At 40.8% G+C, this 14342-nt stretch overlaps 1 protein-coding gene across 2 annotated transcripts; it reads left to right on the forward strand.

Moving 5' to 3' along the window:
- Positions 1 to 649: 649 nt before the first annotated feature.
- On the forward strand, positions 650 to 14038 carry MGARP (mitochondria localized glutamic acid rich protein). 2 transcript variants are annotated; one of them, XM_049887037.1, is made up of 4 exons: positions 650 to 788; positions 5978 to 6081; positions 10424 to 10517; positions 13263 to 14038. In XM_049887037.1, exons 1-4 carry the CDS (start codon positions 707 to 709, stop codon positions 13694 to 13696), a joined length of 714 nt encoding a protein of 237 aa, XP_049742994.1. In that variant the 5' UTR covers positions 650 to 706; the 3' UTR covers positions 13697 to 14038. The 2 variants fall into 2 exon arrangements, with proteins under 2 accessions (XP_049742994.1, XP_049742995.1); XM_049887038.1 differs by having other exon boundaries at positions 5978 to 6048.
- The last annotated feature ends 304 nt before the right edge of the window (positions 14039 to 14342 follow it).

Below are 14342 nucleotides of genomic sequence, written 5' to 3' on the forward strand. Positions count from 1 at the left end.
GAAACCCTATGGGGCAGTTCTGCTCTGTCCTGCAGGGTCGCTATGAGTCGGAATCCACTCAATGACAACGGGTTTTTTGGTATACCTGTAGTTATAATCCGATTTGGGAATGAGTTTTCTCTGTTAAGAGGCCGTATCAGTGAAGGGTGTGTTTTACAGCACCGTTGGGACTTAAAGGCATTTTAACAACGGATTGCCTAGAGATTCAGCGGTTGCCTGGGGATTTTCTTGTGATTCTGAACATCGTCCACTGGACTACTGGAAGGCTGAAGCTACCACTGGATCACTCCATGTCTCCAGAAAACTTACCGCTACTTTTTCCTCCTCTAGGAAAGCGAACCTTGTGCGTGAGATAAAATGCCTTCAGAGCAGATCCGGCATGATAAATCAAATCCATGTCTTAATCCCGGTGAGAATCCCGAAACATCTCCAGGCTGCTCTGAGGCGATAACATTCGAAGGAAACGAAGGGGTCAGGCAGGTGATGGCGGATTCTCGGTTCCGGTCCCTTTTCTGAAATGCCTCCATGAACTTTCCAGGACAGCAAGAGTGCCTGGAGAGCAACCCCTGCCGGTCTCCCAGGGCCGCCCGGGCGGTGCTGGGCGGTGGTCGGCGCCCCTCCCCGGGGCGGGGCGCGCCCCGACTCGCCGCGCCCGGGTAGCCGGCGCCGGGCACTCGCCACTGCAGCGCGGCGAGCGGCGGGCGCGATGTATCTACGCAGGGTGGTCTCCAAGACCCTGGCGCTGCCTCTGCGGGCGCCCCCCGGCTCCACGCCCTTCCGGAAGGACGGTGAGTGCCGCGTACGGAGCAGGGCGCCTCTCCTGCAGTCCAGGCGTGAGGAAGACCGGCGCCTCGAGCACGGATTCCGCGGGCGCACCTGCACCCAGGCGTGAGGACTCCCTCCAGTCGCCCAAACCTGACCCAAGGCAGCAGAAGCTTGGGATTGGGAGTGGGGACAGGAATGGGGGAGGTGGGTCACGGAAAAAGCGCTCCGAAAACCTTGGAGTCTTTGGAAGTAGGGAGTTTTTCCAGTGCGTCTTCTGAATCCAGACTAGACTTTTCTTGGATTCGAATCCTTATCTCGGAGAAGCTCTCTAACCTCAGTTTCCTCATCTGTAAAATTGGGTTAATAACTAAAAGTGCCTAGAAGAGTGCCTGACTAACAAACGTGTGGCTTACCACTGTTGTTATTATGGGCACCAATTCGCACTCTAACTTGGGGAATCAGAGGAATGAGTGGGAAGATAAGCACTGATCAGGGAGCCTGGCTGGGCGTGGGGAGCGAGTGTCCGGCCCGGTAGACGTTCAGTAAATGTTGAATAAATAAACGCATGACTTGTCCAGGGCTCAGCAGCCTGAACCCAGTGAGCGCTTGGGCTCTGGGCACACGCCCGGCCAGGAAGCGGCCTTCGGGTCACTGTCCTTTGGGGCTGAATGTAGACATGGAGCTATTGAGCAGTTTGGCTCTGTCGTCCAGGTATCACCTTTATTGAGATTTGGAGAAGCGGGGAAAGAGGAGCGTACTCAGAAATTTCCTAAAGGAGAGGTTGCAGTGCGAGCTGGAAGCCGATTAAATAAAAATTTATATACGAAAGCGTTTAGTATACTGCCTGCAACATAGTAGGTGCTTAGTAACTGTGAACCAGAGAGGTTGTGTTTCATCCCAGCAGCTCGCGGCCTTGGGTCCAGCTTTGCGCTCAAGTGCAGCCTTGATTCAGCCGGCTCCTTCCTAGTCCTTACCGGTCACCCTACCCTTTTCCATCCCACTCCCCTGCCGACTGGTGGGAGGGGGTCCTTAGACAAAGTCATGGAAAGTTCCTAGTCTCCCTTTATTCCTGAGGCTGGTGAAGTCGCTTCAGCCCAGAACGTGGATTCGAGCTGGAGAGTGAGAATGACTCCTGCGGGAATTTCCATGGGCCATTTTTTTTTTTTTTTTCTTTAACCTTTGATTAGGTCTTTGGTGGTGGGGGAGGAAGAAGGTCGGTCCAGCTAGCTTTATTTTTATTGTAGAATGCTAGTGGGAAGAAGTTGCCCCCCAAATAACAGAAGTAAGGCGTTTTCGTAAATCTTTACACCGAGTAAGATTGAGCAATTTTTTCACCGATCAAATTAGAGAGAAGCCATTTATTTAGTTTAAGCTTCTAAAGATAGCGAGGCTGCTGGTGTTGGGGGAAGGGGGAGAAATGAGCCTCATGACGGCCCTTTGTTGTGTTGTTTGTCCGCAGCGCCCACCGTCACGACCCACAAACATATACACCCTTTTTTGCAGCCGCTCGTGTCTCAAATATTTTCCTCCTCAACTTAGGGCAAAGTAAAAGTAATTATAACTTCTAAATACATAGTTAGCAATACTGGTTGTCTTTCTTTAATTTTTACCTAATTGCTATTTTTGCGGCACTGCTTTGTTTATGTATTTTAGGAACTGTTATTGACTGGAAACAAATTTGTCTTCAGTCATGGACAGTAACTTTCATTGGTACTTTTTACTTCGATGAAAAATTAAAATTGTTTCAGTTTTATATAAAAACAACAAATTTTGTTCTCCCCTTTTGCATTTAAAAATGCAACTCTTTAATGAATAAATAAATCTATAATACCAAAACCCAGACTGTACCATAGGGTTTCCAAGGAGCGGCTGGTAGATTCGAACTGCTTACCTGTTGGTTAGCAGCCGGGCTTTTAACCACTTCGCCACCGGGGTACAAGGTCTATATTAGATCATTGGAAAAAACACAGAGAGGAAGATAGAAAATAGAAGTTGTCTGTAATCCTACCACTCAGAAAAGACCACTGTCTACATTTTGGTGTAGTGTTACAGATTTTTTTTCCCTCTTATGCCTTTTATTCTTTTTTCCTTATTCACATGTCTTTCACAAATCTGGAATAGTCCTTTACAGATTATTTTGCTATGACTTTTCACTTGATATATTGTAAATATTTTCTCATGTAAGTAAATATTCTTCTCTGAGGTTTATAGTGTCTGTTCGTTTCACATTGCATGATTGTACTAAAATTTGTCTAACATTTAATTAATCCTTACTGGATAGTCTTTTCCCATGTCATTGCTCTTTTTAAATGACTTTGTTATAATTGTGTTTGTATTTAAGTCTTAAATCTCTGATAACTTTATTTCTTCCAATTTAAAAAATCTTTTTGATGTTTCTGTCTGGTTGAGAAATAAAAACACTATGTTCCTTATCTGATAAAAAAGTGTATTTTAAAATTTGTAAAAATACAAAAGCTCTGCCCCAAATCAAAGCCTGAACCTCGTATCATAGGTTCTTTAACGCACTTTTTTTTTTATAACTTTTATTAAGCTTCAAGTGAACGTTTACAAATCCAATCAGTCTGTCACATATAAGTTTACATACATCTCACTCCCAACTCCCACTTGCTCTCCGCCTCTTGAGTCAGCCCTTTCAGTCTCTCCTTTCTTGACAATTTTGCCAGCTTCCCTCTCTCTCTATCCTCCCATCCCCCCTCCAGACAAGAGTTGCCAACACAATCTCAAGCGTCCACCTGATATAATTAGCTCACTCTTCATCAGTGTCTCTCTCCCTCCCGCTGACCAGTCCCTTTCATGTCTGATGAGTTGTCTTCGGGGATGGTTCCTGTCCTGTGCCAACAGAAGGTCTGGGGACCATGGCCGCTGGGATTCCTCTAGTCTCAGTCAGACCATTAAGTTTGGTCTTTTCATGAGAATTTGGGGTCTGTATCCCACTGATCTCCTGCTCCCTCAGGGGTCCTCTGCTGTGCTCCCTGTCAGGGCAGTCATTGATTGTGGCCGGGCACCCACTAGTTCTTCTGGTCTCAGGATGATGTAGGTCTCTGGTTCATGTGGCCCTTTCTGTCTCTTGGGCTCTTAGTTGTCGTGTGGCCTTGGTGTTCTTCATTTTCCTTTGCTCCAGGTGGGTTGAGACCAATTGATGCATCTTAGATGGCCGCTTGTTAGCATTTAAGACCCCAGACGCCACATTTCAAAGTGGGATGCAGAATGATTTCATAATAGAATTATTTTGCCAATTGACTTAGAAGTCCCCGCAAACCATGTTCCCCAGACCCCCGCGCTTGCTCCGCTGACCTTTGAAGCATTCATTTTATCCCGGAAACTTCTTTGCTTTTGGTCCAGTCCAATTGAGCTGACCTTCCATGTATTGAGTGTTGTCTTTCCCTTCACCTAAAGCAGTTCTTATCTACTGATTAATCAATAAAAACCCTCTCCCACCCTCCCTCCCGCCCCCCCTCGTAACCACAAAAGTATGTGTTCTTCTCAGGTTTACTATTTCTCAAGATTTTATAATAGTGGTCTTATACAATATTTGTCCTTTTGCCTCTGACTAATTTCGCTCAGCATAATGCCTTCCAGGTTCCTCCATGTTATGAAATCTTTAACGCACTTTTGTAGGGAAAAAAAATATTTCTCCAACACAACCATTTGTTATATCCAAACAAAGAGCATAACTGTGAAATCATTGCAATTTTGCTACTAACAAAGTTTGTAACTAGTGTAAATAGATTTCCCCTCTGCAAATTATAATTTCTGACTACTCCCCACACCCATACCCCATCTGTGAGGCCACATCAAACTATTTTGCACTTTCCTGGTAATGGTTCTCAATGGTTTTGCACATGTTGTGCCTTCTGCCTCAAGTGCCATTTCCCACTTTCTCACAAACTCCTACTTTCCTTCAAAACTCAGGTCAAGTGTCTCTTCAATTATGACAGCTGACCCAACTATCTGACTTTTTTCGCCGTACTTTCATGCTATTGTGTACCTTTTACTTACAACTGTTATATGTAGCACTTGCTATACTGTATCACAATTTTTAATCTACAGTGATTTGTCTGTACATCTGTCTCTTCCTTCTAGACTGTGAGCTGTTTGAGGCTAGGGCCCTTATCTGTTTTGTTCACAGTTGTATTCTCAATGCTTCTATCAATGTCAAACACATAGTGGGTGTTCAGCTGTATTTGTTGAATGAGTAAATACATGTCTCTTTATCCTTAAAATAAAGAGCTTAAAATACGAACTTTAAGCTCCTTCCAGCTTTAAGAGTCTATTGTAAATTTTTTAATTCCGGGGTATTATGGTATGCACAAATTGTAGCACTACAGAATAAATATATTTAAATATAATAATGCAGCACTTTTATCTAGTTTGTATAGAATTGTACTTCTGTTTCAAATATGATCTTGTTGCAACATTTGCCTTAAATAAACAAGTCTGTCCATTTTTGTTGTATGTTAAAAAAACTTAGGTTTCTTCCGCTCTCTACATTAGTATTATTGATTTATAGACGTGTTGGATTCCAACATAAATGTTTTCTTTAATATAATAAATAGAAATTTTTATCATATTTTAATTATAAAACCAAAAAAACCAAACCCATTGCCGTCGCGTTGATTCTGACTCATAGCGACCCTACAAGTCAGAGTAGAACTGCCCCCATAGAGTTACCAAGGAGCTCCTGGTGGATTTGAACTGCTAAGCTTTTGGTTAGCAGCTGTAGCACTTAACCACTATGCCACCAGGGTTTCCATTTTAATTATACATATATTTAATTCAGTTTTTTAAAAATATAATAGTTTCCATTGAATCCTATAGTGGAGTACATGCAATAAATGGATTTTGTTTGCTAATACGAATTTCGCTTGACAATGATTAATGCTTTTGCCATTTCCTTTTACCCACACCTGCACCTTTTCCAAGAAGAGCACGATGTTAAAGCATCAGGATGACAGGTTTCGATGTTAAAGCATCACGACGACAGGTTTCATAGGCACTTCTCAGATCAGCCTGGGAGAATGTCAAGTAGAATTATCACTTGCCTTGTTACGCTGTACTCCCTTAAGCTAAAGCCGCTTGATGTTAATAGATTCTGGGTTCACCAAGGGGAAGTTTTTTTTTAAAGATGTAATTATTTAAAATAGTTTTACTTCAGTGGCAGTGCTAACTGTGTTTACACTTGTTTTCCTAGCATCTCTTCACCGGCTGTCATCTAACAAACTTCCTGGATCATCTGGCTCAAATCTGATGTATTATCTGGTTGTAGGTGTCACAGTCAGTGCTGGTGGATATTATGTAAGTGTTTAGGTAACTGCAGTGTTGAGGAATTCAGATGTTTTACAGCCTGTGGTAAAACTCAAAGCAATGTCAAGATCAGGCCATGAAATTAATTAAGTTTTCAACATAACCAATTGTTTAAATGTCATTAAGCGTATACATTTGAAAAATATTTCACAGTTATTAGAAGTATAAAGTTTTCATAAGATATACCAACTAAACTATTACAAAGATTTTTTTGAAGCATAAGATAACATTTCTTAATACTATTTAAATATGCATGACTTTCATTAAAACTGGTGCTATTACAAATACTAGTAATAATAAAAAAAAAATTTTTTTTTTTTTATTATAGCTGACAATTATTAAGTGCGTATCGTATGCCAGACTCATGGCTCATTAAGTAATTACAACAGTTCTTTAAAGTAGGTACTTTTATTAATATTTAACAGCAAGTTTTTTTTTTATTGTTGAAAGATTAGCTTTTTATTGTTTAAAATATTAATATTCAAAAAAATTTTTTAATTCAAAAAGTATAGACATATATAAAATAAAAAATGTGCATTTCTCCCCAACTGCTCTGTCACTCCCCCAAGATTGTTGTTGTGTGCCATCAAATTGATTCTGACTCATAGTGACCCTATAGGACACAGTAGAACCGCCTCATAGAGTTTTCAAGAAGCGGCTGGTGAATTCGAACTGCTGACCTTTTGGTTAACAGCTGAACTCTTAACTACTGGGCCACCAGGGCTCCTCCCCCAAGGTAGCCTCTGTTAAATCTGTAAGACAAAGCTTTTAATAGCATGACTTTGGAGCTGAAATAATGGAGCAGTTGTGAGTTAAATAAGTAAAATAAGCCTATTGAATCAGTCACCATTTTGTCATAAATTTTCTAAATCAAAATCTAATCTTCATTATGGATAAAAGTAAAACAAGTATAAGTTATTCGAACACTGTGAGGATATACAATTACTACACTTTGCTATAATCCTACAGAAATATGCATAAAAGCGTAAAGTAGAGGGTCAGTGATACGAGGGAAACCTTCAGTGAGATGAGCTGACACAATAGCCGCAACAGTGGGCTCCCACATATCAAAGATCACGAAGATGGCGCAGGATCGGGCAACGTTTTGTTCTGTTACACGTAAAGCCGCCGCGATTCGGGTGTGGCTACGTGGCCATTAAACACAACAAGCAGTCATCACTAGGAGCCGTTCCATGGGACTCCGTATGGCCAAACCAGAATACATGTTCTAACCTTCAGAATTTTGAGAACCTCAAAAAGATAGCAGACTTCAAACCTGTTCCTTATATTGTTGTCTGCCGCCAATCCACCAGATTTCACCCACACCCAGACTTCTTTGCTCCTACTGTCTTTCTACTGCTTAATGTTGAATCGACAGCCCAGGGCCATTCTAGTTGGATACAGGCTGCTGGAAAACAGATTGGGACTAGGCCATGCAACAGTCTGGGAAGCTGGGAGACTGAATTTCACCTGGACCTCCATATGCCCCCTAAGTATGTTTACCAGCACCAGACATGAATCTTTCCATTTGGAAATTCTTTCTTTGCGAAGCGGAATCTTAAACTGAAAAGTTATAACGTTACTATTCATAAAAACCCTTCCTGCCCTTGTTCTCTCAGCACAGTGGGGGTGGAAGTTGAACAAGGTGATGATCTCTAAATCCCCTTCCATCTCTAAGATTATGTCGTTTTAATTTTGAACGTTGGAAGCCTAACTTCCCAGGACTCTTAGGCTAATTTTAGGAGGAAATACAGAATGTGAGAAACTTGAAAACCTGTGTTTCGTACCCCCTTACCCCTTTCCATGTCCCATGCTAAAATAAAGTCTATATTCTATTTTGATCAGTTGACCCCAGGGTTGCTCAGTACCCAAGAGTAGCTTTTCATTTCCAAGTAAAATCTACTATTAGGGCCCCTTGGAAGCAGAGAGGCCCAGATTAAGTCAATATAAGCCAATAACCTGGGTGTGTTAAAAAAAAAAAAAGAAATGCCAGACCAGTTTATAAAACTCGTGGCATATTTTAAATGCTAACATTTAATAAAGGAATAATTTAATTTGGAAATGACTTCCAAAGTCTAAATTTGAGATCCTGTCTTCTAATAGTCCTTACTTCTACTCTGTGCTGGCTGTGCTGGATTCTCTGGGCCAGACTGGAGTGTGAATTATTCTAATATTGTCATCTCTTCAGTTCTGCCTAATGTTAGTCTTTTTCCTCACCTTCCTGTTTTAGCCCCTGGAGCCATAAGACTAATGTACCTTGAGATGCTGCTGGGATGGTCATTTCCAGGTCATGAACTTTTGTCCTGGTTCAGCGTTAGTGGACCAAGAACTGAGGAGACTGACTCAGCATGTTGGTCCTGTAGATGTCAGGAGATCCCACTCTACTAGGAAAATACTCCCTGCTGTTAAACAAAAATGGCCATTGTCATTTCTGCTGATCTGTTTGCTCTGCAGGTTTCCAAGCCAGCTGATTCAAATCTGAATTCACCAGACTTTGGGGAGTTTGTTAAAGGGCCAGTTTTGAATCATTCCCCCCTTTAGATCACAGATTTTCCATCTTAAAGTCTAATCTTACCATACTATAAAATGGTTTGTAATTTGCAAATAATTTTAATAAGCTTTGTTTCTGATTCTAAGAAATTTAGAAAATACTATGTATAAATATTTAAATTTTAAAAATCTACACTCCTATCACTAAGAGACAAACAACTACTAACATTTTTAACAAAGCTGAGATAACTATATTATCTGAATAGTGACATTTTCATTTTTTAAATATTGTTGTTTAATGTGAATACGGAGCCCTGGTGACACAGTGGTTAAGAAGTATGGCTGCTAACCAAAAGATTGGCAGTTCGAATCCACCAGCTGCTCCTTAGAAACCCTATGGGGCAGCTCTACTCCGTCCTATAGGGTCGCTATGAGTCGGAATCAACTTGATGGCAAAGGGTTTGGTTTTTAATATGAATACAGCCCAAAGAAGACCATTTGACTATAAAATGAAAGGAAGCCTGTGCATTGTCGATAGGTTTATTCTCAATACTGTTTTCAAGTAACCTACCAAAACCCATTGCCGACCAGCCAATTTTGACTCATAGCCACCCTATAGGACAGAGTAAAACTGCCCCATTGGATTTCTAAGGAGTGGCTGGTGAATTCAACTGCTGACGTTTTAGTTAGCTGCTGAGCTCTTAGCCACTACACCACCAGGGCTCTCGAGTAACCTATAATCAGGTCATATTGCTGCTTTACGGAATCGACTTGTCAGTACACAACGACGACTAACCTTAGCTCCCCAGAGGAATCTTCATTAGTATAGACAAATATGACATTTTGGAAGTTTTTTTTAAATCTTTTTATTTTGAGATAGTTGAGATTCACGTACAGTTATAAGAAGTAATACAGAGAGACCCTGAATACCCTTTACCTCGTTTCCTCCAATGGTAACATTTTGCGTAACTGTACTACAATATCACAATCCATTAACCCTATTCAGATTTCACCAGTTTTACATGCACTCATTTGTATGTGTTTGTATGTATGTATTCTGTTTAATTTTATCACCCATGTAGATACATGTATTCATCACCACAGTCAAGATACAGGACAGTTCATCACCACAAGGATCCCTCGTTTTGCCCTTTTATAATTCCACTCACTTCCCTCCTGCCCTCCCATCCCCACCTCCCAACCTCTGGCGACCACTAACCTGTTCTCCAGGTTAGTGTGATTTTTTCACTTTAAGAATGTTATATAAATGGAATCATAAGGTATGTAACCTTTTGAGATTGGTTTTTTTCACTCATTATAAATCTCTGGAGGTTCACCCAAATTGTGTGTATCAATTCCTTTTTATTGCAGAGTAGCATTCCGTGGTATAACCCACTGTAGAACACCTAGGCTGGTTGTAGTTTCTGGCTCTTACAAATAAAGCTGTGATGAACATTTTTATACAGGCTTTTGTGTGAACATAAATTTCCACTTCTCTGGGATAAATGCTAGAGGGTATTTTTAAATGCCTGACGTGATATTTTGGTCCTAGCGTAATTTATTCCTTTGTCTTTATCTGGTTATCTAGTGAGCCTGCTTTCGGTTATCTTTGACCCCTTTTAGAGCACTTGTTTCTTTCCTATTCTAAGTGTTCTACCTAAGGACAAAGATTTCAAAGGGAAAGTGCAAGAGTGGGTGGGAGATATGGTTTCTCTCCTTTACTATGTCGTGATTATGGTTTAGGCTTCTAATGATGATTACACGGAGAATTGCATATACCTTTGAACTTTTCACGATAAATCTAAGCGCTCAAGAAATGAACTAAAGATATGTTTACTTTCAGACTTACAAGGCAGTCAGATCAGAGCAAGCCAGACACACGGAACATATGACAAATCTGAAAGAAAACAACAAAGCAGAGTTATATTCACTTCAAGGTAAAATGAATTTCTTTATTATTATTTCTTGAGGTAATAATTCCCATCATCTTAGTCCAGCAATGAACACTTATTTGCTTTTGGCTTCTTTACTAACTTACTCCAGAATAGTTGTGGTTAGTTCATTCAGAAAGGCAAAGCGCAACCAAAATCAAATTAATATTGCTATGTATTTTTTTATTTTGGAATGAGGGCATTTGATGAATGAAAAAGTTGTACATTATACTGTTGACCAGTAGCTTTGACTTCTTTGTGTGATAATATTACTTTTCCCCTACGTAGTTCCATTTATGTTGGCAAAATACTAGCATCTGTCTCTCTCAGCAGCTTGAGATAACAGGTTTCCTTTTATTTCATTCATTTTTTTTAAATCAGAAAACTAATTTTTGTTTCAGTTGTGGCTAAGATCACCCATATGTCATTTTTCAGAGTACACTTAACAGTACAATCAGTCATGTATATTGAGTCCCTCAGTTGGTCTGGTTGATAATAAAATGATGACCACAGGGATAGAAAATTTATATTTTCACCCTAATATATAGTCCTTGCCTTGAACTGCTTGCTTTAAACTATACTTTTTTCCATCTCAATACTGTCATTAGGTGCCATCGAGTCAGTTCCAACTCATAGCAACCCTGTGTACAACAAAACGAAACACTGCCCGGTCCTACCATGCTCACAATTGTTGCCATGCTTGAGCCCATCGTTGCAGCCACTGTGTCAGTTTCGTTGAGGGTCTTCTTCTCTTTCACTGACTCTCTCTTTTTTTTTTTTTTAATTTTCATTGTGCTTTAAGTGAATGTTTACAAATGAAGTCAGTCTCTCATAGAAAAATTTATATATGCCTTGCTATATACTCCTAGTTGCTCCCCCGCAATGAGACAGCACACTCCTTCTCTCCACTCTATATTTTCATGTCCATTCTGCCAGCTTCTGACCCCCTCTGCCCTGCCGTCTCCCCTCCAGACAGGAGCTGCCCACGTAGTCCCCTGTGTCTACTTGATCCGAGAAGCTCACTCTTCACCAGTATCATTTTCTATTCCACAGTCCAGTCCAATCCCTGTCTGAAGGGTTGGGTTGGCTTTAGGAATGGTTCCTGTGTTGGGCTAACAGAAGGTTTGGGGGACCATGACCTCTGGGGTCCTTCTAATCTCAGTCAGACCATTAAGTCTGGTCTTTTTATGAGAATTTGAGGTCTGCATCCTACTGTTCTCCTGCTCCCTCAAGGGTTCTCTGTTGTGTTCCCCGTCACTGACTCTCTATTTTACCAAGCATAATGTCCTTCTTTAGGGACTGATCCCTCCTGATAACGTGTCCGAAGTACATGAGATGAAGTCTCGCCATCTTTGCTTCTAAGGAACATTCTGGCTTTGCTTCTTACAAGACAGATTTGTTTGTTCCTCTGGCAGTCCATGGTATATTCCATCTTCTTTGCCAAAACTGTAATTCAAAGGCATCAATTCTTCATGGGTATTCTTATTCATTGTTCCAGCTTTCACATGCATATGAGGCAACTGAAAATACCATGGCTTGGGCAAGGCACACCTTAGTCCTAAATGTTACATCTTTCCTTTTTGACACTTTAAAGGGATCTTTTGCAGCACGATTTTTCCAATGCAATACATCATTTATTTCTTGACTGCTGCTTCTATGGGCGTTGATTATGGATCCAAGCAATATGAAATCCTTGACCACTTCAATCTTTTCTCCATTTATCATGATGTTGCTTATTGTTCCAGTTCTGAGAATTTTTGTTTTCTTTATGTTGAGGTGTAATCCATACTGAAGGCTGTGGTCTTTGATTTTCATCAGTAAGTGCTTCAAGTCCTCTTCACTTTCAGGAAGCAAGGCTGTGTTATCTGCATATCTCAGGTCTTTAATGAGTCTTCCTCCAATCGCGATGCCGTGTTCTTCTTCGTATAGTCCAGCTTCTCGAATTACTTGCTCAGCCTACAGATTGAATAAGTATGGCGAAAGGATACAACCCTCAATATAATCCTGTTATTATTAATTACTATAATCCCTATTCAGGTGCAGAGATATTAGTTGCTTATGGAACAGTTTTAACCTTTTAGTCATACCAATGAACAACAGAATATCTTCAACAAATATTATTGAATACCCCAGTTATAATAATAAAACAATGCATTTTATTATTAGCAGTTTTTTGGTTTTAAGCTCCTTTTCATATACATTGTATTGATTAATTCTCACAACAGGCCTGGGAAATATGTATTATCAACCAACATCCCTGTTTTTACAGATGACAGAACTTAGGTTGAGAGACGATAAGTGGTTCCTCAGAGTCACACAGCTAGTAAGTTGGCTATCTCACATGACAGGTTAGCTGTTCATTTTCATGTTCCTTGTATTTGCACAAGTAATATGTGCAAATGACTTTTTAAAAAAAGTTTAACAGGGTCAAAAGGGTTTATAGAAAAGGAGACCCCTACTTCCCCTCTCCAGAGACAACCAGTGTTACAAGTATCTTTGAATTCTCCTGGCGAGAGTCTTTGACAATACTTAACTATCTAGTTATATAGTTTATCCCCCTTTTGTCCTAACACAAATAGTACCATATGCTCTGCATTGTTCTTTTCCTTGTTTTCACTTAACACTCTCCCTTAAAGACCACTGCATATCAGTACATGTAGGCTGTCTCATTTTTTTAAATGACTGTACAGTATTCCATTGTACTCCATGCTCTTTAAATTAATACTTTGCTTGGTGGACAAAATCCTACAGGTGAAGAAGAGAATGTAGTGGAAGCAGAGAGAGCCAGCGCGGAAGCGCCTGAGGTGTCTGTAGTGGAAGCCGAGGTGGTTGGTACTGAAGAAGTTCCCAGTGCTGCGGCCGCAGTCACAGAAGAGGGTTCAGCCTGTCCGGAAGGTGTGGTCGCTGCTCTGGTGGGGAAGGCAGCAGTTGGTGCTGAAACAGGGCTAGAAGGTGCAGATGCACCCCCAGGTGAAACCACAGAAGTCGGTGCAGAAACGACCCGAGGGCTTACGGAGGCAGCTCCGCGTGAGGCTGCTGCCCACAGTCATGACGAAGATGTAACGGCGAAGGAAAGCTCTGGCGGACACGCCGAACGAGAAGAAGGGACTTCCGCAGCCGAATCAGAACCCCCTGCTGGGGGTGTTTCACAGCAAGAAGCCAGTGCTGGTTCCGAGGCCGTCTAAGCTCAGGGCTGATCTCACGCTGTAGACGTTTCAGCAGACGTGCCACAGAGTGTCGGAGAGGTGCTTTCGTATTTTTGGAAATCTTAGTTTTTAACGGGGCTTCTTTTCTTGAAAACCTTAACATACCTTCAAGATTTTTGGTATCTACTGATAGATTTTAGGATTGAGAGATTTGAGATTTTACATGTTTTAAGAGTTTTATACTCTCCGAAATAAGAATATAAAATTACAGTAATGAGCTTAAATGGTTTCACTTTTTAATTTAAATCTTGTAGGAACTGAACTATCCACGTAACTCCTATTCACTTTACTTTTGCTATATCTTTACCTTTATTATGTAGATCTGGATTATTGGATTTTGATTCGAACTCATTTAAATAAAATTGAAAAATCTTCAGTGCTTCTACTTTTATTCACTAATACTTATATTTATACAAAATACATTGCATATTAACATAACCAAAAACAAAAACCAAACCCAGTGCCGTTGAGTCGATTCCGACTCATAGCGACCCTATAGGACTGCCCCATAGAGTTTCCAAGGAGCGCCTGGTGGATTCGAACCGCCGACCCTTTGGTTAGCAGCTGTAGCACTTAACCACTATGCCACGAGGCATATATAAATGACATGAAGAAATTAAGTATT

Source organism: Elephas maximus, chromosome 5, assembly GCF_024166365.1.
Source record: "Elephas maximus indicus isolate mEleMax1 chromosome 5, mEleMax1 primary haplotype, whole genome shotgun sequence".
Taxonomy (NCBI): domain Eukaryota; kingdom Metazoa; phylum Chordata; class Mammalia; order Proboscidea; family Elephantidae; genus Elephas; species Elephas maximus.

What these genes read in the sequence shown, in the direction of transcription:
- MGARP (XM_049887037.1), top strand. Translation starts at nt 707, where the DNA reads ATGTATCTACGCAGGGTGGTCTCCAAGACCCTGGCGCTGCCTCTGCGG. An exon ending in CACGCCCTTCCGGAAGGACG is followed by an intron (nt 789 to 5,977) that starts GTGAGTGCCGCG and finishes TTGTTTTCCTAG; the next exon opens with CATCTCTTCACCGGCTGTCA. An exon ending in TCAGTGCTGGTGGATATTAT is followed by an intron (nt 6,082 to 10,423) that starts GTAAGTGTTTAG and finishes GTTTACTTTCAG; the next exon opens with ACTTACAAGGCAGTCAGATC.